Source organism: Malurus melanocephalus, unplaced genomic scaffold, assembly GCF_030028575.1.
Source record: "Malurus melanocephalus ecotype Western Australia unplaced genomic scaffold, MMel_1.1 scaffold_459, whole genome shotgun sequence".
NCBI classification, from domain to species: Eukaryota; Metazoa; Chordata; class Aves; order Passeriformes; family Maluridae; genus Malurus; species Malurus melanocephalus.
In genome coordinates, this window is record NW_026623691.1 from 1 (window position 1) to 25,125 (window position 25,125).

The 25,125-nt window shown below is 43.2% G+C and overlaps 1 protein-coding gene across 1 annotated transcript in view; it reads left to right on the forward strand.

Annotated features, from left to right (window-relative positions):
- The first annotated feature begins 271 nt into the window (after positions 1–271).
- Positions 272–25,125, forward strand: part of TPR (translocated promoter region, nuclear basket protein) — a 33,542-nt gene continuing 8,688 nt past the window's right edge. The window contains exons 1-38 of the mRNA XM_057380559.1: positions 272–446; positions 2,313–2,417; positions 2,857–2,930; positions 3,809–3,905; positions 4,250–4,353; positions 4,977–5,141; positions 5,366–5,458; positions 5,578–5,658; positions 6,652–6,739; positions 7,264–7,404; positions 8,182–8,273; positions 9,030–9,227; positions 9,705–9,812; positions 10,307–10,533; positions 11,591–11,754; positions 11,834–11,973; positions 12,060–12,208; positions 12,464–12,626; positions 12,873–13,007; positions 13,725–13,865; positions 14,016–14,184; positions 14,654–14,820; positions 15,021–15,173; positions 15,710–15,826; positions 16,484–16,687; positions 16,776–16,960; positions 17,159–17,306; positions 17,673–17,810; positions 18,405–18,536; positions 18,788–18,918; positions 19,275–19,485; positions 19,638–19,784; positions 20,098–20,296; positions 20,931–21,136; positions 21,674–21,735; positions 22,619–22,827; positions 23,213–23,485; positions 24,359–24,507. Coding sequence (XP_057236542.1) covers positions 296–446; positions 2,313–2,417; positions 2,857–2,930; positions 3,809–3,905; positions 4,250–4,353; positions 4,977–5,141; positions 5,366–5,458; positions 5,578–5,658; positions 6,652–6,739; positions 7,264–7,404; positions 8,182–8,273; positions 9,030–9,227; positions 9,705–9,812; positions 10,307–10,533; positions 11,591–11,754; positions 11,834–11,973; positions 12,060–12,208; positions 12,464–12,626; positions 12,873–13,007; positions 13,725–13,865; positions 14,016–14,184; positions 14,654–14,820; positions 15,021–15,173; positions 15,710–15,826; positions 16,484–16,687; positions 16,776–16,960; positions 17,159–17,306; positions 17,673–17,810; positions 18,405–18,536; positions 18,788–18,918; positions 19,275–19,485; positions 19,638–19,784; positions 20,098–20,296; positions 20,931–21,136; positions 21,674–21,735; positions 22,619–22,827; positions 23,213–23,485; positions 24,359–24,507 — 5,616 coding nt within the window. The 5' untranslated portion in view covers positions 272–295. The remainder of the gene's footprint in view (positions 447–2,312; positions 2,418–2,856; positions 2,931–3,808; positions 3,906–4,249; positions 4,354–4,976; positions 5,142–5,365; positions 5,459–5,577; positions 5,659–6,651; positions 6,740–7,263; positions 7,405–8,181; positions 8,274–9,029; positions 9,228–9,704; positions 9,813–10,306; positions 10,534–11,590; positions 11,755–11,833; positions 11,974–12,059; positions 12,209–12,463; positions 12,627–12,872; positions 13,008–13,724; positions 13,866–14,015; positions 14,185–14,653; positions 14,821–15,020; positions 15,174–15,709; positions 15,827–16,483; positions 16,688–16,775; positions 16,961–17,158; positions 17,307–17,672; positions 17,811–18,404; positions 18,537–18,787; positions 18,919–19,274; positions 19,486–19,637; positions 19,785–20,097; positions 20,297–20,930; positions 21,137–21,673; positions 21,736–22,618; positions 22,828–23,212; positions 23,486–24,358; positions 24,508–25,125) is intronic.

Consider the following 25,125-nt stretch of genomic DNA (forward strand, 5'->3'; position numbering starts at 1 on the left):
TCGGAGCGCGGGAAAAGGGCGCGCAGAGGGAGCGCGCAGCCCCGCGTCGCCATGTTGAGAGTGGCGGATGCGGCCGCGCCTCTCCCGCACCTCCCGGGAACGCGGGACGCCCTGGAAGCACAGACAGCTCCGTATCCCCCATACACATGAAGCGGTGTGGTGTCCTATCCGGGCTGTGGCGGCKGTGGCYGCTGTGGCGGTGASGCGGAGCAGCCGCCACACCCATGATGGCGGRCGGCGTGGCCGTGCCGGAAGCGGAAGCGCGCCCGGCGGCAGACGGCGCAGTGCCGTAGCGATGGCGGCCGTGCTGCAGCARCTCCTGGAGCGGGCCGAGCTCGCCAAGCTGCCCCGCGCCGTGCAGGGGAAGCTGGAACGCTTCCTGGGCGACCAGCAGGGCGAGATCGACGGGCTGCGGGCTCGCCATGAGCGCTTCAAGGTGGACAGCGGTGAGTGCGGGCGGCGGAGCGCGGCGGGCCCGGCTCCTGTGCTCAGGGGAGGCAGCGCGAGCAGAGCCCMGGGCGCGGTGTTCTCTGCCAGAGGCGCTCGGGGAACGATCTGGGGGCTGTGAGGCCGGCAGGAGCCTGGGAAAAGGCCTGCAGGGGGACCTGATTGGTGTTTGTCTCTCGTTTTGGCTCCTAGAGTCTTTTGTTGGTGTTTTTTTTTTGTTTTTTTTTTTTTTTTTTTTTAACTTCTCTTGCTCAGGGATATTTGGGGTTAAAACTCCGTTGAAATTGGACTTAAAGTACAACTTTTCGTCGAGTTTTTAATTAATTGATATGCACGAGTCTGATGAAGTGCGGCTGAGGGAGCTGGGAAAGGGGCTCAGCCTGGAGCAAAGGAGGATCAGGGGGGACCTTGTGGCTCTGCACAACTCCCTGACAGGAGGGGACAGCCGGGGGGGTCGGGCTGTGCTCCAGGGAACAGGGACAGGAGGAGAGGGAACGGCCTCAGGCTGGGCCAGGGCAGCTTTGGGTTTGATATTGGGAATATTTATTCATGGAAGGGTTGTCCAGCCCTGTCACAGCTGCCCAGGGCAGGGGAGGAATCCCCATCCCTGGAGGGATTTAAAGCCATGTGGATGTGGCCCGTGCGGGCATGGGGCAGTGGTGGCCTTGGCAGGGCTGGGCACTTGTTGGACTCTGATCTTCGGTGTCCTTCCAACCTAAACAGTTCTGTGCTCAGTCTGCCTTGGTCCTTGTTGTGGAGGAGAAATACGGCTTTGTTCACCTAGCTCYCAAAGAGTCTGCGGTTTATACTTTACTGTTAAATTCCATTCCATAAAATGATCCTGATGGAATCAACATTTTTATATTGATTTGGCRATGAGTTGATCACAGAACAGTAACAGCAGCAGTGAGCAGGAGACCAGAGTGTGAGGTTGTGAATATGAGTTAAATGGCTGGGAATCTGACACACTTCTGATGTAAACCTTACTTCCACCTTTCAGTCTCTTTCATGCTAGAAATCTTGATAAATGCATCATTAAAGTGTGGAGTAACTTAAGGTAACCCACAGATTTTAGCAGATTACACTCTTCCAGGTCCATTCTTCTTGTGTGTGGCAGGAGGAGCAACATAATTTAAGATTGTGAAGTATTTGAGGAGAAGATTTACCAACATCCCTCAGCACTTCCTTAGGAGCTCAGGAATGGCATTAATTCTGCTTTTCCTGAGTATTTTACAGTAAAGTTCCATGACACAGTTACTGTTTCAGATCACCAAAATTCACAACTGATTTGGTTTTTTTACTAGTAAGGGAATAGAGCCAGAGATTAATTTTAAGAAGTCTTCATTAAGTTTCCCCAGATCAAATCCTTTGATAYCTGGGATTATGTGGATTTTATTATGTTTGTATAGAAATACTCCAGAGGTAAAAAGAGTTTTAAGTTGATGAACCCACACCGCATAATTGGGCTGATACAAAAATGTCTCTGGCTACATCAGGAATGCTAAAGAGTTATTCAGATTAATTAGTCTCTTATTTGATGGGTCATTTCATAGAATCATGGAATGATTTGGGTTGGAAGGGACCTTAAAGCTCACCTCATTCCWACTCCCTGCCATGGGCAGGGACACGTTCCAGGGGACCAGATTTCTGAAAACATACCACTTGTCATGCTAGCAAAATACTTTAAACAGCATCCATTCAATGCAGAAATACAGGGGTTTGTCTTCAAAAATGCTTTCTTTTTTCTTCCAATTCTATTGCTGTCTTAGTATTTTTATTTATTTTCTTTAAAGTGATCCTTAGTAAAGGTGAGAAAGAAAAAAGCATTCATGAAGTGAAATTGATATGACTTTGTTATTTTGCAGAGCAACAGTACTTTGAAGTGGAAAAGCGACTGGCTCAGAGTCAGGAGAGACTGGTGAACGAGACCCAGGAATGTCAAACTCTGCGGGAGGAGCTTAAAAAGCTTCGTAAGTATCACTGTGTAACATTCTCAGCACTGGGTGGGACATTCACTCTTTGGTCCTGTGTTTTGTGAGCTGCTTTAGCTTTTACAGAGGAGCTGAAAATCCCTCAGCTGCATTTTTGAAGATGTGTTTTAGTGAGGTGTTCAAGTTGGCCTTTTCTAATGGAATTTCTTATTTCCATGGGGAAAAAGAATAACCTTGCTGTCTGATTTGAGTAGTAACAGCACTGTGGGCTGTGTATTGATCCTCACCAATGGTGTTTCTGCTCTAAGGATTGCCTTGGTCTGCCTCAGTACCCCCTGATCTGTCCAGAGGGAGGTCTGGAATTCTCCTCTCTCTTGTTAGAAAAGTTTGTCAGGGMAAGTTGCCCGTGTTGCATTTGGAGAGTGAGCTGTGTCACCCTGCAGRGGAGGTCCCTCACTGCTGTCCCCTCTCCCCCCAGACGAGCAGCTGAAGGTGCTCAGCGAGAAGAACACGGAGCTGGAGGCTGCGCAGGACCGGAACGCGGCCGTGCAGGTACTGTCAGGACCTGGCCAGGAGCTCACATGGCTCTGTGCACCACAAAACACACCCARGTCCCAGTTAAGAATCAAGATCAGTACCCGTATGAGCTGATGGAGATATTTACATGTCCATGTGGCAGGAAAATTGTTAGGAATTTTTAAAGCAAAGCTGGTGTTTTTTAGCAAACTGGATGACAGGTGAGCAGGTGCTTTTGCTTCGGTTTGGATGAATTGTTCCATTCCAGCTGAAACCTGTTGTGAAGTGACTGTAGGCCAAACCCCCAAAATTCAGACAAAGGTATAACCAGAATTCTGKTTTTCCCCCTCCTTTGCCACACTCTGGCACAGTTTTCCTTGTGTTATGCCCAAAAGTCACTGGGTTGTAGGATGCATCACTTGAGCTGAGAGATCCAGCAGAACAGTAATTTTGAAGCTAAACCAGGATTATTAGATTTATTTTTCCACAGTGAGAAGATACTCATTGTTTCCCCAGAGGAGCTTACCTGGGCCTGGCTGAAATTCTTTGTAGTGATACCTTGAGGGCAGAAACAGTGTAGCCTATAAATGATTCAAGATTATTRACTTATTTACTTCGATTTTTATTTTTTGGTACATGCATTAATTCCTTGTTTACTCAGTTTCCTCTTTTATTTAATAAAAAACTTGTTTCAGTGAATTATTAACTATCCCAGCTTCTTTTCAAAGAATATTAAATAGAAATGCAGTTCTGAACAGCCCCATTGTGGATTTGTCYGCCCACTCTAAGCCTCTTATCCCAGTGTTCAGTTGGCTAGGGTAACTCACTGAGTGATTCTGAGTGCGAGAAGTGGCTGTAAATTGTTATAGAGAGCTGGTCATGTTTCTTTATTTCCCTTTTGCACATTTTTTCAGAGTCAGTTGAGTCGAGAGAAGGAAGAATTGGAAGCTGAGAAGAGAGACTTGGTCAGAACGAGCGAAAGGCGATCTCAGGAAGTTGAACACTTGAACGGTACAGCCAGGGACACCATCAATAAATACCAAATAAAACCTGCTTGAACTACTGAATTAAATTGAATATCGAGTTTGTATCTGCAGCACCAAACACTGGAKTAGCAGGAAACAGTGTTTGGAGGAAAGGAAACAAGGCAGGAAATAACAAACTAATTGCAGAAAAGCAGCAGTTTGGTGCTTGTGTTTCTCTRTTTAAAAACATGCCTTGTACAGTATCTTATTGCCCAATATACAATTACATGCAAAGTATCTTGCCTATTGTCATTCTTTGCAATTTAGTTACACTGAGTAATTAAAGCTGTTGCACAACAGCTTTTTCTAATACTGATTTCCCTCCTCCAGAGGATGTTAAACGCTTAAATGAAAAGCTCACTGAAGCAAACACGGAAAAGGCAAAGCTTCAGCTGAAGTTGGATGAGCTTCAAACATCAGATGTTTCCATGAAGGTGAGTAGGGCTTTGTAAGCACAGTGTGTGTCTGCATTGTTTATCTGTGATGTAATCAACTTTTGGTCATGATTCCTTGGAAAGTAGGTCAGGTGAGCTCCTGTTATTTATGGCAGATTCTTTTATTGTAAAATTGGTGGCTGTGACTGGAAGTGAGATCTGTTTTCTTAGAAGACAAGGGTATCATGCTGGGCAAGCATGTCCTGGCCTCCTTGGTGGCAGTGATGGCTGCTGCTTCCTGCTAGGAAGGACTCCAAGTCCATGAAGGAAGGTAGAAGGGAGAAAAGAAATTAGCTKTGAACCTGTACCATTACTCTGTGGGCAGAATAAACTCCATAGAGAGAGAAGGAAGGGATGAAAACCTCAGTATATCATTATTTTCCTTTAAAAGGCTGTTAATCTAGTCTATGTTCCCAACTAATGTGAACTTTGAGGAAACTAACTCAAGTGACAGRAAWTTCTTGTTGCTTGATAGCTGTAACYACCAGTGTAATAAGGARCATTACCTYTACTTACTAAATTASAGTCAATTTTTGCTATTCCTCCTCTAATCAGAGTAGTTTCATTGGCTGGTTTATTTTCTGTGGCACCATTACAATCCGACTTTGTAATTATCTTTTCAGTACCGGGAGAAAAGGCTGGAGCAAGAAAAAGAGCTGCTGCAGAACCAGAACACTTGGCTGAATGCTGAGYTGAAAGCCAAAACTGATGAGCTGCTCCATACTGCCAGGGACAAAGGCAATGAAATCCTGGAGCTCAAATGTAGTCTGGAGAACAAAAAGGAGGAGGTAATGCAACTACTGAGTGCTTTTGTAATTTCTCAGAAATTATACCACCTGTTAAGGTGTATCAGACAAAGCCAAGTACTTTAATCACTGAGTAACCCTTTCTGCTCTTTCAGCATCTTTTGGGTTTGTTTTTAAATTAAAAGCAATGAGACAAGTATTTTCCAAAATAAACTKGATTAGGAACTAAAAATTGCATAAGGTGTTCTCATTTCTTCTCTGAACAGGTTTCCAGAATGGAGGAACAGGTGAACAGCTTGAAACAGTCAAATGAAAACCTTCAGAAGCATGTGGAGGAGCTTTTGAATAAACTGAAGGAGGTGAGCAGCTTGAAATATATGAAACAGCATTACTGTTGCTTCTACAAATTAAAATATTAAAATGTGTGAGATAGAAATAATGGAATGCTCCCCTACCCTATTCCTCTTTCATTTCCCAGGCAAAAGAGCAGCAGGCAAGCATGGAGGAGAGATTCCACAATGAACTGAATGCCCACATAAAATTATCCAACTTGTATAAGGTGAGTTTGTGAATTCTGTTAGAGGTGTAGTAGGGGCTGAAGCTTAGTGTTAAATGTAATGCAGGCCAATTTGGGATTTTTCCCTCAGAGTGTGGTGTGGGAAAGGCAAACTTCCATTTGCAGAACTTAGTGAAACATCCAAAACATTGTTTTTGCTGCTGTTTTAGTCAGCATTTAGAGTCTTACATTATTTGGATTATCTCAGAGAGTAAGKAAAACTGGGGCTGAAATAGTCATTTTAAGTTTATTGTTTTAAGCTTCATATGAAAATGTGGTTACATCTGAGCATCTGTTGGGAGCTAAAATGTGGAAAGTATGACCATGGAAGAGAATTTTCTGAGTGCAAGCTCATTTTTGAGCACTGCAGGTGTTGGTGGCTGGTTAAGACCCAGCTGAATGTCATGTACGAACACAAATACCATCTAAATAATTAATCTTTGTTCTGTTGGCTCAAAAGTGAAAAATGTCCTGTAACCTTCTAAGTCAGCTAAGGAACATAGCTGCTGCTCTTGGGCACATTTTAGGGGTGCAGGTTACTCAGCTCTGCTTTGTGAATTTCCTTGCACAGATACCCAAATATRCATTGCACAGCTTTGCACTTGGGAGATCTCGAGCTGGAAGCAAAGGAACATAAACTGTTACATAAGAGTCCCTAAAACTACCAAATTTTTCAGATTGTTTGAAATTGTGTATTGAGAATTCCMAGTTTTCTTTAGTGAAAAGAAGAAAGGAGCCAGCAGCAACTGCAAAAAGTGCAGGGTCATACATTGTGTTGGGAATTGTCAGCTCAACACAGCGCCTGATGCTTCTTGCTCTCAGATGAGCTCTTTGCATCAAAGTGAGACTTAATCCACATGGGAAGGATTGTCCAGCTTAGGAGAATCTTTGCTCAAAAGCTGTGTCCATAATTTGTGGTCAGTTTAAGCTGTCTTGTGAACATGGGGTTGCTGTTGCTGTGCACTGAAGGGGAGCTAAACCAAATGCTTTGTTCAGAGTGCTGCTGATGACTCCGAGGCAAAGAGCAACGAGCTGACAGGAGCTGTGGAGGAGCTGCACAAGCTGCTGAAGGAAGCAGGRGAAGGTAAGCTGGGAGGGACACTTGGCAAAGGGAGGAGAAAATTTGGTCTCCTTGGAGTACCTTGGTGCTCTGAAAAATGGRGGTTTGTGTGTTCCTGAAAGGACATTCATTGGGCTATTAGGGTGGTGGAAATACCCCAAAAATGTCACTTTTTAACAAAAATGGTACCTGACAGGTTGAATTGCCTTTTATTTGGGGGAATTATTTTCAAATAAACTGGAATTCTATTATGAGTTTCGATGAGAGGATCTAATTTTGAAAGATACAGCTGCATTTCAGTTTTTTTAGTTTAGATTCCTTTCACTGCTGAAAAATACAGTTCATATTTYTGCCCTTTTCTAAGCAGAGGTGATAAGCATGAACCACTGCTTTTCTCACACTGCTGAGTTTTCTTACCAGCGTGAACTTCTTCTCGACTTCATAAAGTAAAATTTAAGGCACACAGGTAAATTCGGGTACTTCTAAAATAAAAATGARTAAGTAAAACCAATCAGAACACACAACCTGCTTGTCTGATTTAATTTTAGCTAATAAAGCAGCCCAGGAGCATTTGGCTGAGGTGGAAGAGTCGAAAGCTGTCATGGAAAAGGAGCTGAGAGGGAAGATCAGTAAACTGGAGAAGGAGCTGGAGAATGCCAATGATTTACTGTCGGCTACAAAGCGCAAAGGTGAGATAAGCTGGGACCTGGAGTACAGAAACTCCTGSAATTCTGTCATATTTCAGAGGAATATTGTGCTGAATTTCTGCAAGAGCTTMCTGCATCAATCTAATAGCATCTTTGCTCGTTTCTAATAATTAATTTTAGAAACTTTTTCATGTGTATACATATGGTTATATATGTAAGAATGCTACCTTCAGTGGAAAGTGCATTTCTGTCGCAGTGTTTTTGAAATTCTTTTGTTAATCTGTTACCTTTTCAAAGAAAAGAGAGAGGAAACTTTTCTTCAAGGCTGAATCATCATGCTTTTAGTGGTTTTCTGGAGAGGGAAATGGAAATGATAAACTACTCTTATTTCCTTCTTTCAAAAAAAAAGGCAGCAAAAAACAAACCTCTGTCCTTAATTTTCTGTTTATCATTAAATCTTACTCAGTTTTATTCTGCCTTTTTTGTTGTTTGCTACATATCCATATTTTTTAAATGATAGAGAGGTGGGGAGGAACGCAGGCATGGAGTACATTTGCTCTATCCCTGTGTTAATTTAATGAACATAAACCAGTGCTCTGCTGCTCCAAACCTTTGGCACTATTATAAAAAAACCTGAGGTTAAGACTTGCTCCAGCTACTTCARCTGCTCATGTTCTGAAATTATCTAAATCTTAGGAATCCTAATAGCAGCAGCTTTTCAGCAATTCAAATAAATCCAGTCAGATACTATATTTAAGGRTATTTCTGGTGGGGATCATTGAAGTTTTTTTGGTGGTAACTATGGGGTTGTGTCTCCAGGAGCCATCCTGTCTGAGGAGGAGCTGGCAGCCATGTCTCCCACTGCTGCAGCTGTGGCCAAAGTAGTCAAGCCTGGCATGAAGTTAACTGAGGTGAGTGAGCACAACCTCTCTAGCAGCAAAGCCCCTGGGGTGCCAGCAATGATATCTGGGCATGGAAAGGTGAAGGCTTGGGGGGCAATTTTTGGGTTTGGGGTTTTGCCTGATGCAGGCAAGGAAATCTTTCTTGAGGCAGACTTTACTTGCTGAGCTACTGCAWTTTTTTTAACATACCTCGGAGCTTTTCTTTAGTAGCCCAAATTYAGAAATCCATGGGTTTTGTTGATATAATCTTACCTTCTATATGCATTTCTGGCAGGAGCAGCCTTTTTTTTTGCTTATTTCTGTAATTTTTTAATCTGTCCTCCTGTGCTTTTGACCTCTAGTTCAAAAAAAATAAGATAGTGATAGGTCTTACAAATTCTAGGGTGTTTTTCCACTTCTGTTTATGCAATTTGTATTGTTATTGTTTGTTAATAATTGTTTTGTCCAGCCATTCAATTCCTTTATGCTGTGTTTTATACTGGTTTTGATATTTCTGTTGTCATAAATGTGCTTAAGATTTGTGTCTTTTTTTGTAGAATTCTTTTATTGCAGACAGTTGCACTACAATTAATCAGTTAATTTCTTTGGTGTGGTATGAGTCCTAAAACCATATTTTAAAAATCTAACTTGTTTTCCTGAAGCAGTTTAGAGTTGTATGAAATTATAGTGCCTTAAGGTATGAATTGTATCATTACCAATGGCTGTTTCTTAAGAGATCTGTACAGCTGTGTCAGAAACAAACCAAAAAAACCCTTTTTGTTGCAGCTGTACAATGCCTATGTAGAAACCCAGGATCAGCTGCACATGGAAAAGCTGGAGAATAAGAGAATCAATAAATATTTGGATGAAATAGTGCAGGAAGTAGAAGCCAAAGCCCCAATCTTAAAACGTCAGCGGGAAGAATTTGAGCGTTCCCAAAAAGCTGTTGCAAGTCTGTCTGCAAAGCTGGAACAAGCTATGAAGGTCAGTATAAAATAAAAGAAAAAATGGAAAATTATGGAAATAAATTAATTTTCAGTTCTTTAAACCTGATTGGCATAATCAATGTATGAAATGGATCTTTCTATCAACTTTCATTAGGGGAAAAAATGTGTTGGACTTTCTGGCTTATGATTTCTGGGACTGTACAAAGTATTTTACAGAACCAGCATATTTCTTGTTTTTTTATGGTGGTGATTTACAATCTCTCATTGAGAGAGTAAACAAAGTTTAGTGTATTTTTGGCATAAAATTGGATTTCAGTGCTCCCTTCCGACTGCTTTCAAAGCACACACCAAAACAGCACAAAAGAACGTGGCTTTGGACTCCAGAACAGCTGGAGTTTAACTTTGAGAGTGTMACTTTGAGGAGCAGCTGGTTCCTCAGGCATGGCTGTTATCTCTGTGAGGAGGAACGTGCCCAGGCTGAGGTGTGATGTGTGTCCTGTTGGTATGCTTGCAGGAGATCCATCGCCTGCAGGACAGCGCTGACCAGGCCAACAAACATGCCTCCTTCTTTGAGAGGGAGAGCCAGAGACTGGAAGTGCGAGTGAAGGATCTCTCCCAGCAGGTAGAACAAACATTGCTGTGCTCAAATGTACTGTTTGCAGTTGGTTTATCCATGTGCTGCTGCATTGCTGAAGTTTGCTTAGAAGTTGTGTTCAGCCATAGTCAAGGAGTCTTTGGCTGTCCTGAGTGCCTGGGTGATGTTAAAGCTTCTCCTCAGGCCACTACTGTACTTGTGATTTCAAAATTGGAATAGAAATGTTGCTGCTTTAGGATAATATTGTTAAACATCTGGCATGGAAGACTCATCATTTCTTTGTTAGATTGGACTGTCCTGTGAGCTGTTCACAGAACTGMACAGTTCTTGCCCTCCTGATCTAATTGCCTTTTGTGAAGCTGTTTTTTTCTGTTGCATGATTGTCTTACAAGAATTCATTGATTGTCTGCACATTGTAGGGAAAGACCCTTAATTTCCAAATGCTTTGTTTCTAGTAAGTTGTTTTTCAGAGCAAACTTTAGAATCTGTGCAAGCCTTACATGAGATCTGTTCTTTTCCAGATCTGTGTGCTGCTGATGGAGCTGGAGGAAGCCAGAGGCAACCAYGTGATCCGTGATGAAGCAGTGAGCTCTGCTGACATCAGCAGCTCCTCTGAGGTGATCACTCARCACCTGGTCTCCTACAGAAATATCCAAGAGCTTCAGCAGCAGAATCAGCGTCTCCTGGTGGCTCTGCGGGAGCTGGGGGAAGCAAAAGAAAAAGAGGAGCAAGAAACAACATCATCCAAGTAGGTCACCTCTTCTTTTTCAATAACTTTGCACTGAGTAGTAACAGGGATTCATTCAAGCATTTTTCAGTTTTTTACTTCTGGCTGTTATTAATTGTGTGCAGCAGCAATATGACTCATAAAAGCAAATCTTATTGAGCTATATTGCCTTCAGGTTTAGATTAAAATGGTTTTTTAGTTATGTATTTAATAATAGGTCCTTTCATCAGAATCTGAAGTGAAAATAATTTTTGGTTTTCTAGTGACTGTGATTTCACACAACAGGGCTGTTTTTCAAAAAGATCAGTTTTCATTCCTGTTAGCTGACCAAAAAACTGCATGTGTGCGTATCTAAATCGGTAATTGTGAAGCCCCCAGGTAATGGAATTCTGTGTGAAAGGTTTTTAGCCTGACTCTGCTCACACTGCTGACATCTCTGAAGTTATTCACATGCATCAAATACTGCTGTTCATGGAAGAGGCCTGCTGCTTTTTCATCTACAAATGGCAGCCYGAAGGACTGTCTTCCCATAACTCTGCAGGACTGTGTCACAGAATTGGAGAATCATTGAGGTTGCAAAAGATGTCCAGAATAGAGTCCAGTCTGTGCCTGATCCCCAACTTATCCCCAGCCCAGAACTCTTGAGAGCCACATCCATGCCTTCCTTGGACACCTCCAGGGATGGGGACTCCAAACCTTCCTGGGCAGCCCCTGTGAAGGCCTGACCATCATTTCCATGGAGAAATTCCTGCTGATGTCCCCCCTGCCCCTCCCCTGGCCCAGCCTGAGGCCGTTCCCTCTCCTCCTGTCCCTGTTCCCTGGGAGCACAGCCCGACCCCCTTGGCTGCCCCCTCCTGTCAGGGGGTTGTGCAAAGCCACAGGATCCCCCCGGAGCCTCCTTTGCTCCAGGCTGAGCCCTTTTCTCAGCCCATTCAGCTGCTTCTGGGGCTCCAGACCCTTCCCCAGCTCTGGACACGCTCCAGCCCCTCCCATGGCTTCCTAAAGGACGGTGCCCCGAACAGCTGGCCTGCCTCTGGCTGCTGTTGCTGAAGGCAGCTGTTGTGTGTTGCTGTTGCAGGATCTCTGAGCTGCAGAGCCAGCTGGATGAGGCTGTCAGTGAGCTGCAGCAGCTGCGGGAGTCGCGCCAGCACCAGCTRCAGCTCGTGGAGTCCATCATCCGCCAGCGTGACATGTTCCGCATCCTGCTCACCCAAACCACGGGTGCCATCATTCCTCTGCAAGGTACCTGGGCTGCAGGGGCTGGATCATCCTCTTGGACAAGCAGAGCTGTTGTAGTAAACCCCCCTTCACCTTTTCATAGCTTCAGGTATGTTACCAGAGGAGATCTGTCTCACATCGACTCCAAAGCGCCCGAATTTACCTCAGTCCATGGCAACCCCTGCTCCAGCATCCATGAGTGAGTCTGTGGAGACTGTGGAGGCCAAGGCTGCTCTCAAGCAGGTACATTTTTCAGCAGGCAGTGTRGAAAGTTGTCCCTGTTTCTTTTTACATTTGGTGAGCACTTTTATGTCTGTTCTTCATTGCAGCTGCAGGAAGTTTTTGAGAACTATAAAAAAGAAAAGGCCGAGAATGACAAGCTGCTGAATGAACAGAATGAGAAGCTTCAGGAGCAGGTCACAGACCTGAGATCACAAAATGCCAAGATATCCACACAGTTGGAATTCGCCTCCAAACGGTAATTCAGCTATTAGTATCATTGCCTGACATGTTCTCTGTTTCATATTGTTTGCTCAGTTAAACAGAAATATTGTCCATTCTGTGTAAGAACACAAAGGAAATGATGCAGGTGACAACAAAAATAGGAGTTGCAGTTGAGTGAGGCATACGTGTGCAAAGTGAAGCATGAAGCCATGAAGCACCCAGCTGCATGCAYGCCCTTGCTGTTGGGCAGTGCAGTGTGGCACACTTGCCTTGCTTTGTTCCCTTCAAGGTACGAGATGCTGCAGGATAACGTGGAGGGCTATCGCAGGGAAATCACCTCGCTGCACGAGAGAACCCAGAAACTCACAGCCACCACACAGAAGCAGGAGCAGATCATCAACACCATGACTCAGGACCTGAGGGGAGCTAATGAAAAGCTGGCAGTGGCAGAGGTCAGTAAYAGTGTGTGGCACTGCAGGATATTCCAGGCTGGCACCTTATGGTTATCCTGAAATGTCTCAAGTGAAGRTGGAAATGTAAGAACATTCCAAGGTGTTTCAGTTGGCAGGGACAGCAGACTGTCCAAACAGCTCTGTTCTTACTGTCCTTACCTTAATTCACATAGGTTTTAAAATACTGCTAAATTTAATGATGATTTGGGGTTGGCAACAAAATTGTTCTTATTTGCTGTCCTAAAGGTGAGAGCAGAAAACTTGAAAAAAGAGAAGGATATCCTGAAGATGTCAGACGTGCGCCTGACGCAGCAGCGCGACTCTCTGCTGGTTGAACAAAGAGGACAGAACTTGCTGCTCACCAATTTGAGAACAATTCAGGTATTTGGTGCTTTTCTCTTGCCCAGTTTGGGTCTGTCTGTTAGATTTTGCAATCAATACCCATAGAAATCAACTGAAACAGTCATGGGATTGGGGCTTCATGTGGATTTTCATGTGGGTACAAATCAGCACAGCATAAAATACTTGAGGAACTTGTTTCAGCAAGTTTGAGATTCCTGTCCTACATTATGATGTGTTATTTACCTGGGCAAAGTCCTGACAATTCTGAGTTGATAATAAGGGTTTTCACAATGAAATGGAAACAAAACACATGAAACAAAATTTGTAATGCTATTTTTTATGATAGCAAAATTTACCAGTGYCTGCCTTGGTAGTTAATTTTGTTAAGTTGTATTTATTTTTATATGTTTCTATAATTTATTATTAGATATATTGGCACTTAGAGTGTATTTAAGGATGCATATTTTACTATGTGATAAATTCTATTTTTGTAGTTAATCTTTTGGTGTTTTTTTAATCCATGGCATTAGATTGCACAGGTAATAGATTTTCTTCTAATAGTATTTATTGTAGCAATATTATTTTAAAAAATCTTTCAAAACTGTCAAACATTGTAAGTGCTACTTTTACTAGTTTTCTATACCTCCTATTATTTAATTATTTTTTGGATGGGAGAAGTGTCACGACAAGTGCTGCAGTAATTCAGAAGAAAATTGAGGTCTGTTGGAAGCAAAGTACACTGTGCATTCTTTTTAGGGAATACTGGAGAGATCTGAGACAGAAACAAAGCAGAGACTCAATAATCAGATAGAAAAGCTGGAGCGTGAGATATCTCAGCTGAAGAAGAAGCTGGAAAGTGAGGTGGAGCAGAGACATTCCCTTACCAAGAATCAAGAGGTGAGTGCAAATACACTGATCCTGTTGGGAGGAAAATACAGCCCYGGGTTCTGCCAGCATGCAGTGTGTTCTTGCCATCCCTGACATTCAGAACCACACTGTGCCACTTGGGAATGATTGGGAATAAGCTGCAGAACCTTGTGCTTGCAGGTTCACATCCTGGACCTGAAGAGGCAACTGGAGACAGAGACCAACMGGCACATCAACACCAAGGAGCTGCTGAAGAACGCCCAGAAGGAAAATGCCATGCTCAAACAGCAGCTGAACAACACTGAGGCCCAGCTCACGTCCCAGTCCTCACAGAGGCCTCCAGGGAAAGGTAAAATGTCCTTCTACAGTTTATTTCTCTTTAGTTAAACATTTCCATCTGCAGAATGGTAAAATTCACAGTCCATTGTTATTAAAAATTAGGAGAACAGTACACTAAATAATAAACCTCTTTGTTACTGCAGTCACATACTCAGACAAATGATAACCAGCATGATTTGTTAATGTAAAATTCATGTCCTAGCAATCTTTGAGAAAGGGGAAAAATAAAGCAAAACTTCTTAAAGGATCCMTTTTATTTTTGTTTGAAGGGRCTTAAATGTGTTAGGTTACATGGTTTTGAATAGTCAACAGTGTTTATTGTAAGCCCTTGTTTAGTGAGGGGTGGCAGTTCTATTTGGGGAAGCTTTGTGAGGATGATTGTTTTTTCCATGTTTTTATCCTAAAATTACTTAAATTTTCAAGAGAACAGTGGTTTGAAAACAGAATTGTCAGTTAATGAATGTGTTCTAATACTGCAGGTCAGCCTAGTACAAATGAAGATGTGGATGACCTTGTAAGTCGGCTGAGACAAGCTGASGAGCAAGTGAATGACCTGAAAGAAAGGCTCAAGACCAGTTCCAGTAATGTGGAGCARTACAGGGCCATGGTTCTTAGCCTGGAGGAATCCCTTAATAAGGAAAARCAGGTAAATAGTTAATTACCATTGTTCATTAGAACATAAATTCATTGCTCTTTGTGATAGTCCACATCTTCAGTGGTGTYGTGCTAAATTAGATGCTGAGAGCACCTATTCTGGGTTTAAATTGTCAAAATAATTCCAGTTTYATATCAGAGTTATGTATTTAATGGGGCAAAACATGGATCTCATGATGGATTTTAATGAAGGTGACSGAGGAGGTTCGCACAACAGTTGAAGCTCGTCTGAAGGAGTCTTCAGAGTATCAGGCACAGCTGGAGAAGAAGCTGATGGAGTCAGAGAAAGAAAAACAAGAGCTGCAGGAGGAGAAGCGTAAAGCTGTGGAGAACATGGAACAGCAGGTGTGCATTGAGCCCTCCCTTAAACCCCCTTGCTGAGAGTCCCCAGGAATTGATTTTACACAACTTCCTCAGCTTCAGCTGGCTTTCACAGGGTAGCAGTGACCTGAGCCTGATCTTTTAGAGTGTAGCCTGAGAACTGAGGAGAGTTTCCAGACATAAGCAGTACRTTAACAGTGTCACCTCAGTAGAGTCATTGTGTGTTTAAAGCCATCACTCTCTGCCTAAGCTTTGAGCAGGAAAACATGAGTAACAGCCTTTGTGAGAGGTTTCAGAAGGGAACAGGATGACTGTAACTAGAATTACCTGCAGGCCCAATTCTGATAGCAGATGATTCTATTTCTACCRGGAAAGAACTCTGTACATTAATAAGTCAAAATTTAGAAAGTATTTCTCTCATTAATGCTAATTTTAATCTGTAAATAATAAAATAATCACCCTTCATCATGAATGTCTGTGTTCAGTGCTCTGCCAGATACTTCGCCACTCAGTCCTGAGTTTGTTCTTACTTTTTCTTTGTTGTTCCTCTGTCACTGCAGCTGTTGGAACTGAAGAAGAGCCTGTCAGCTGTGCAGTCAGAAGTTCAGGAAGCTCTTCAGAGAGCCAGCACAGCTCTGAATAATGAACAGCAGGCCAGGAGGGACTGCCAGGAGCAAGTATGTGTGTGGTGCTTGCCTGTTTTAGCCAGGGATGGTCAGCTTCATGTTGGCTTTCTGCTGAACTCACCACTGAACTGCTGCTTAGGGCCTGCTGGAGGCAGGAAAAGTGCTGGGAGAGCACATCCTCTGTCTTGAGAGCAGCTATTTAATGCAGTAGACTTCTGTTTCTAAAGTCTGTTTCATTATGTAAAAAGATTGGTTTGGGACTGTAATTAACTCATTTTAWTGAATTGCTGCCTCAGTGTCCTGAGGTGGTAGCTGAAAAGAGMACTCTCCCAGCAAGACAATGGGGGAAGCATTTTTCTAACCCAAAACATAATTGTCATCTTTTACAACTGTGGAGYAGTGTGATATTTATCAGCAGCTGGTAAGATTGTCTTGTCACCAGCTGTTTTATAAAGGAAATCTACTTTTCTGCAGATGAGAATTCCAGCAGCASTAATTGGTGTCAAGGATGTAGAAAAGCTTTGGGGCGTTGTTTAATCCAACCCCAAATGTAGCAGATGGGTGTTGTAATGGTTTGTGTGCTTGAGAAGAGCAGAGGGTTTGGGCAGTGGTTTTCTTTTTGCTTTGTGGTCACTGATTTTGTCTCTTTGTGTGTATCTAACAGGCAAAATAAAAATAGCAGAGTTTATTTTCTCTCTCTTTGTGCAGGCAATGATGGCCTCTGAAGCTCAGAACAAATATGAGCGGGAGCTGATGCTGCACGCTGCTGATGTGGAGGCACTGCAGGCCATCAAAGAACAGGTGGCCAAGAATGCAGCAGTGAGGCAACAGCTGGAGGAGGCTGCTCAGAAAGCTGAGACTGAGCTGTTGGAATCCAAAGCCTCCTGGGAGGARAGAGAGAGGATGATCAAGGTGGGATGGGATTTGTTGTTTCAGTGGGTTTTCTCAGTTAACAGAAATTGAGCACAGAAGTCACAGTCAGTGAATGTTTTTGKTGCAGGATGAAGCTTCAAAACTTGCATCCCGCTGTGAGGATCTGGAAAAACAGAACCGATTGTTACATGAGCAGCTGGAGAGCATGAGCAATAAGATGGTGACTTCCATGAAAGAGGCCATCCCCACTGCAGCAAATGTTTCTCTTAGTGAGGAAGGCAAATCCCAGGAGCAAATCTTGGAAATTCTTAGGTAACCACAGCTCTGGGTTCCTTCTCCTGGGGGTTATAAATTAGTTGTGAATTTAAATGGTTCTKTATTATTTTATACKTGAAGGCTGATCTTAAAAATTAATTAGACTGATGTTAAAATTATTGTTAGGTGGGATGTGGTTGTACTGCATGAAAGCATTTCCCTGGGTGTGATGTGGTGTGGGACTCCTCCCTGCAGGTTTATCCGTCGGGAGAAGGAGATCGCAGAGACAAGGTTTGAGGTGGCGCAGGTGGAGAGCCTGCGCTACCGCCAGAGGGTGGAGCACCTGGAGAGGGAGCTCCAGGAGCTACAGGACAGCCTCAATGCTGAGAGGGAGAAGGTGCAGGTATGCCTGGGGGTTGATGCTTATGGCTTCAATGGGTACAGGGCTCTTCTGGGGCTACCTGTGCCCAAAAATGAAGTTTTGAAAYAATTTGGGATTTTTTAAAGTGTGATTGTTTTTCACCGAATGTTGTTCTGAGGCTTGTGAGGGACTGTGGCAATTCCAAAATCTTATGAATAGAGAAGATAAAGATAATTTAGCTCTTTTTTCCGCCATCTCCTGCTTCTTAAGCAATATTTACTTGTTTTACATCTACTTGTGAGACAGTGAGTGCAATGAGAACCTTCCAAGGTGGTGCTATGCCAGATCCAGGTGGAGTGTGTGTGCATGTGCAAGCAAAACAAATGACTGAGTTAAATCTTCCCAAAGGTAACAGCAAAAACCATAGCCCAGCATGAGGAATTAATGAAGAAAACAGAGACCATGAACATACTCATAGAAACCAACAAGATGTTAAGGGAGGAGAAGGAGAGGCTGGAGCAAGAGCTGCAGCAGATACAAGCAAAGGTTAGTACTGAGTTTCACRTAAACCTTTCAGATATTCAGTGTATGAGTTAATGTCTGGATATACCACTGCAGCAAGTGGTTAGTTAGTTAACAATTATTCCTTGAACTAATACACTAATGAGGAAGTTTTCTATTGAGAATTTTAAAAGACATTGGTCCACCTATAGCATTGGAAAGGTTGAAGTTCAGCTCCATTTAGATGAGCCTGGAAGTCAGTGTTCATCCTTGGCTAGAGGTGTGCCAGGAAGAAGAATATTATCAACAATTAAATGAAAAATGGCACAAGACCATTATTGAGAGTTTAAAAGGGAGATACTGCTTATTTTAATGGAATCCAGTGCATTGGATTTTAACATGATTAATAAGCTCTTTCCCATACCMAAGTACAATGAGTGAGAATCTAAGATGGGGAAGTCATATCAATATTTTTACTCTGCAGGATCATCCTCTGCTCTTGTCCTCATTCTTTTCTCTTCTTCTAGCTGGCCACTGGAAGGCAGAGAGTTGGGAAAGAAGCTCTGTCATGACCTTTTCCTGAGGGATTCCTTCATACTGATTAAATGCAGAGGTTAATCCCTTACTGTGTTTTCTCAGGTACGCAAGCTCGAGGCAGACATCTTGCCCCTGCAAGAGTCGAATGCTGAGCTCAGTGAGAAGAGTGGGATGCTGCAAGCAGAGAAAAAGCTCTTGGAAGAGGATGTTAAACGCTGGAAAGCCCGGACTCAGGTGGGGGAATGCATCCTTTCAAAGAACATGGTGTGGGGAAAAAAGGCCCACCAATCAAACAACTAAAACAAAAGTTTTGAATTTTCTTAGAAGAACAAAAAACTAGGAAATGTGTTTGGATTACAAAGCATTATTCATGCAGCTTCAAAGTTGACTATTCCATATCAAAATGTATCTGATTCAAAGAGATCTTCTGTCTGTAACTGTGTAATTATCTTATAAAAGCCCCCACTGTTTTTTCYCCCTTGCAGCACTTGCTGAGCCAGCAGAAGGACACTGATCTTGAGGAGTATCGGAAGCTGCTCTCTGAGAAGGAGGCAAACGCCAAGCGTGTCCAGCAGATGAGTGAAGAAACAGGCAGGCTTAAAGCAGAAGTAGCCAGGTGTGGTATTAGTCAATTTGTAAAAGGTTTTGTGCAAAAATTAAAAATATTTTGTGTAGAATATTCTAATTATARCTGTGTCTGGAAGTGAAATTTTTACGTGACTGTGAAACCTTTGATATTGTTTCTGTAGCTCAATAACAAGCAGGTAAGATGAAGTGAGATTTGTTTTGCAAGCCATCCTTCAGCTGCACTTATTCCAAACTAAGTATAGAATAATTTCTGTTCTGTATTGCAAAATCCTCGAAAATATAATCCACTGCAGATAGTGTCTGTGATACTGCATAAATGTATTGAAATGTATATATGTTTACATGCATCTCATTTGCATCTCCCTTTGATCTCTGGTCATTTAGAACTAGTGCATCCTTGACTACAAGCCAGAATCTTGTTCAGAGCCTGAAGGATGAAGTAACTAAAATAAGAACAGAAAAAGACACTTTGCAGAAAGAACTGGATGCTAAAGTGGCTGATATACAGGAGAAAGTGAAAACTATAACACAGGTCAAGAAAATCGGCCGCAGGTACAAGACCCAGTATGAGGAGCTGAAAGCCCAGCATGATAAGGTAGATAGAATTGCCCTGGCGCATTCCTTAGTGTTCCTGGGGTTTGCCCAGGGCTTTAAACTGATCACTTGACACAGAAAAGCATCTTTTGGAAGTAATGACACTGTGATCAGATAGTCCTCTTCAGCCTGGTACCACTTGCTGCCTTTCAGATGGTTGCTGAAACGTCAACTCAGCCTCTGGCAGAACAGCAAGAAGACCAAGTTTCTGCCCAGGAAGTACAAGAGCTAAAAGATACTCTCAGTCAAGCTGAAGTGAAGACAAAGAATTTGGAGACTCAGGTTGAAAGCTTACAAAAGGTGAGAATAGTGAGTGATTTGAGTGCACAGAAACATGGGAAGTGACCTGTTGTGCCTCTGCTTCCTTGGGAAGGAGGGACCTTAAACCTGGTTTAAATCCTGTATCTAGTGTGTCTCATGTTATTTCTTGGAATAAGTGGGCAAGAGAATGCTGTTGCCCAGCTCTTGCATTCCGAGAGGACTGAGCTCCTGTTGTTGATTAGAAGCCTTTTAACTTTAATCCAGTGGCCAGCTCATCCCAGGTCCCTGGAGCTTCTGTGTTTGTCCAAATAGGTGGTTGTGGCTAACATTTGCAATCTCTCTCTCTCCCTAGACTATAACAGAAAAGGAAACTGAAGGTAGAAATCTGCAGGAGCAGATAATGCAGCTGCAGTCAGAACTGGCCCGTTTCCATCAGGATCTACAAGAAAAGACTACACAGGAAGAACAGCTCAGGCAGCAGATCACTGAGAAGGAAGAGAAAACCAGGAAGACCTTGCTTGCAGCCAAGCAGAAAATTGCACAGTTAGCTGGTATTGTAATTCTTTTTTTCTGTCCTTAGGATTTTTGATTATTTCTATGGAAAAATCTTTAGACAGGATGCTTAAAAAATATGGCCTACTTCATATTTTACTGAGAAGTGTTTTCTAGATGGGATGTTGCAGGGATTGTTCTAAAGCTTAACATTTCATTCCTTCAAGGGATGATATAAGTACATAACAAGCTGTACACTGGAGGTAGAAAAAGTTTTGCTTACTTTTGGTCAGCCAACATGATAATTCTCATTTTTCATCCTTCTGTTGGTTAGAGCAGATTGGCCCTACTAATCACTTGGGTAATTCTCTCATTCTCTCAATGTACAGTTGCAAAACACATTGTCTCCTCTGTTTTTAAATGTCACTGGGAGGGATAATGGCGTAAGAGCTTGCTGAAAACATCTTGCTCTTTGAAAACTTCTTTAAAGTTTTTTATTTATCCATGTTTGTTGCGTATTTTTTTCTCTCTCTTGTGTCTTTTTATTTAATTGTAATAAAGAGAACAGCATCATAATTGCYTCCCAGAGTTCCTTTGATGGTTGAACGTTTTTGGGACTTCAGGATACTTCAGTGACCGGGTAAAGCACCCATGTACAAATTCAGCAAGGCTGAACCTTTCTTGTCCCGCCAGGTACGAAGGAGCAGCTCACCAAGGAGAATGAGGAGTGGAAGCAGAAGAGCAGCTCCCTGGAGGAGCAGAAGACGGAGCTGGAGGTGCGGATGAGCGCCCTCAAGTCCCAGTACGAGGGGCGGATCTGCCGCCTGGAGAGGGAGCTCCGCGAGCAGCAGGAGCGGCACCACGAGCAGCGTGACGAGCCCCCKGAGTCCACTAACAAGGTACACGTGGACACAGAACGTCCAAAATGGACAGAAAATCCTGCCAGGCAGCTCTGGGACAGCAACCTACCTCTGCCCAGCCTGGACTCAGGTGCTGCTGTGCCCTGCTCTTGGAAACGCACAGGTCRGGGTAGTAAGGATTCAGAACTTGATTTGAACTCATTTCCTTCCCCAGTCAGAATTCCCAGTGCTGACATGCAGGCAGTTCTTCATCTACTGTGAATCAACCAAGAAACTGTTCCCTCACTGCCCTCCATCTTTACATTTTACTCATCCRTTCAGTATAATGGGCTTGTGTCTCAAAGAAAATATTAAAAAATACCTGAGCAATTACCAAATTGGTTTCCAGCCTTGGTGTGGCTGCTACGATTTGGTTTAGAGAATTTGCAATAACTATGGAATCTGACCAGGAAAATACTTAACAAGCAWCTCCCTCACAGACTTGTTAGGTAAGAGATCTGCTGCTGAAGTATTTTCCAAGCTGCCTGCTCTGTTTTATGTGTACATGACATGGTATTTCTGTTTCTTTACTAACAGGTCCCAGAACAGCAGAGACAAATCTCACTCAAGTCAACTCCAGCTTCAGGTGAAAGAGGAATGTGAGTTCAAGGGCTTTGCAGAGTTTCTGTGGTTGATATTTCTTGGGTTCATCTTTATGCAGTTGCTTGTCTTTTTAGCCACCCACTGGCTTTTCACGATTTTTCTTAAGCAGTTGTGAAATACTGATAGACATAATGTGTTCTTCCTGTTTTCTGAGCTACATCTAATCAATAGAGCTTTTAAGGTGTAAATTGTCACGTTAACCATCCAGAATATGGTCGCTAGGAAACATGRGAGATTTTTAAAAACGTTTTCAAACTTCAAGATTCTTGAATTTGTATAGTTTTGATTGCTGCTTTAACCTTTGTGGTTTGGGGAGGATCTTCCTTGTGCAAGAACGAGAAATGGATTGAGCAGATAATTATCTCTAATGACAGATAAAATAGCTGAATGCCTAAGCTTTGTGATGGGAAATACTGTACTACTGAGTTGGGATAACAAACTCCCTCTCAGSTGTTATGACAGCATCCTTTCCAAAACAATGGCTTTCAAAAAAGCCTCCTAAAATTTGGCTGCTCCTTGTCTTAGCCAAAAGAGGATGTTGCTCTGTATTGAGTGGATCAKTTTTGATGTAAAATGTGTTGCTCACTGTAACAAAGTCCCAGCACAGCCAACAGTAGGAGCATTTTGATCTGCTTTCAGATTCCTATTTGATTACTTTGGAAGAAGCCTGTCAGTCCTCCAAGCTGGATAAAATGTTATTGATGGCATAGTGCCATCTCACTTCTTTCAACTCTAAAATTGGAAGACAATTCCTTATGCTATTGTCAGGCTTTTAAACTAAAAAGCTTTTAAAAATKGTGTTTCTGGCTATGAGAATATATTGGTTGTTTTTAAAGGCTGCTTTCTGTACCATGATGAAACCCATCTCCTGTTTTTCAGCGCCAGCACTTCAGATCCCCCAACAGCAAACATTAAACCAACTCCCGTTGTGTCAACTCCCAGTAAAGTGACTGCTGCTGCCATGGCTGGGAATAAGTCTACTCCAAGAGCCAGCATTCGTCCCATGGTGACTCCTGCCACGGTCACCAACCCTACCACCACCCCCACAGCCACAGTTATGCCAACAACGCAGGTGGAGACGCAGGAAGGTGAGCTTCTTAGTGTAGTATAAGGATCCTCAGTACTCAAAAGTGCCTTGAAATGTGGGTGGCAGTCACTTGGGAAGGGCGTCAGTGTCATTGTCCCTGCATCTGCTGGAGTGTTGCACTTCCATGACCACTTCAGCTGCAGCAAAGTTCATGGTTCCTCAGCTGGAGATGTGCAGGATGTTAAATCACCTGCAGAGCTCTGACTGTGCCTGTTCAGGGCAGGCTGAGAGGCAGACAGTGACAAAGTCCAAGGTTCCTCAGCTGCAGATGTGCAGGACATGAATTCACCTGCAGAACCCTGCCTGTGCTCGCTCAGGGCRTGCTGAGAGGCAGAGCAGAGCTGTGCTGCTGAAGGCCACCCTGATGTACTGTGCTTGCCTTGCAGCCATGCAGTCGGAAGGCCCGGTGGAGCACGTGCCCGTGTTCGGCAGCGCCAGCGGCTCCGTGCGCTCCACCAGCCCCAACGTGCAGACCTCGCTGGCCCAGCCCATCCTGACGGTGCAGCAGCAGACCCAGGCCACTGCCTTTGTGCAGCCCACGCAGCAAAGCCACGCTCAGATCGAGCCTGCAGCCCAGGAGCCCRCCCCGGCCATCGTGGAGGTGGTGCAGAGCTCCCAGATAGAGAGGCCCTCCACCTCCACGGCCGTGTTCGGCACAGGTTGGTGTCACTGTCATTCTGTATGTCTGCTAGGCTCCATGTTCCTTTTGAGTAGCTCCAGCTGGACTCTTGGCAAACCAGCCTCACTTCAGTTTGGGCCTTTTCTCCCTCCCTTAGTTTCCTAAATTCTGAAGTTATGCTCCTTTCTTGTACCATCAGACATAGTGCCTCTGGGTTGCTGTTGGCACTGCATTCCTTCAAGTGGAAAATAAAACTTCTTAATCTATCCAGATAGATTTATCTGTTTAGATATTACATAGATACCTATGTTATGTATCCAGATAGATTTATCTGTTTATCTATCCAGAGCAGCTTTAGAGTTTAATACATTAAACCTTGCTGGCTCTGTTTCCATGGCCCCATGGGCAAGGTTAACTTTAGGAGCCATGAGTAAACTACTTAAACTTGAGTTTAAAATATAGAGAGCTACTCTAAAGATACTCGCTGATAGTATCTGTGATGTCACTGATGTGATACACTGTTGCACATCTGTTTATCCTACACAGTGTAGTAAATAGAGCATTTGTTCCCCCAAAAAAAATTTCTGCAGACTGTTGGTGTTCTCTTTTTTCCAGCTGATATTCTGTTAAAACTTGTAKCTGTATTTGTCCAAAGCAAAGATATTGGAAGAAATACTTAAGTTGCAGCTTTGGCTTATATTTAGGGTCAGTGGAGTTGTTAATAAAGGCCTGAGAGCTTAAGACTTGTAAATAAAGGGGTTGATGTTTTCATAGCCTGGAAAACAGCTCAGTGTGATTCTGATTCTGTTTGTTGTGCAGAAATAGAGGTGATCTTCCATAGGAAAATACCAAAGCTTTTGATTTTCTGGTTTGTACGTTTGTTGTTGTGAAAATAACGGAGATGTGTTTGAAGTTTCAGCTACCCCCAGTTCCTCACTGTCCAAACGCTCCCGAGAGGAGGAGGAGGACAACACTGTGGAGAACTCRGACCAGATCTCTGAGGAAACCGTGGATGCACCTACTTCAAAGAAGCTGAGAATCATGCAGAGAGTTGGACCTGAGGTTTGCAAGAAAATWAAGTGCTACTGCTTAATCTGTTTCGTAGGATTTTAATGGGCAGAACAGATCAGTGAATTCTTAACTGACTTTCTAATCTGTTGGGGAGGAAAATTGTATTTGGGTATCTTAAAAGGCAGAGGTTAAACCAGTTAGAATGAATTATGTAAATCTTAACAGCCTGTAGGATGGAAGAGAGAGGGCCATATTCCGGTATTGAGGAGGAAGAAATTCAAACTTCTCTCAGTGTGTTTCAGAAGGTCTTTATCTGCAGGGATTYTGGACAAAAATACAGTGTACTTGAGGAGGTGGGAAGTAAAGATGAGTTGCTGAAAAGTTTACAGAAGGTGGATATGAATGCTGGTGTGAGGAATTTGGGGTGTGCTGTGAAAAAGGGATGAACTTGAGACAGAACCTCACAGCAGGCAACTCATGAACAGTGTTAAGGAAACCAAAGATGTTTTATTAACTCAGTGCCAGAGGGATGTTCAGAACAGAAAAAGGTCAGGATTGTGTAAGAACATTGTCATTTAAGGACCTGGGAGGCTGGGGTGGAGTGGGAAACTTTGATGATTCATTTTTAGTCCTGAAAAGATTGAAGGTTTGCTGAGGTCAGGTGGACTG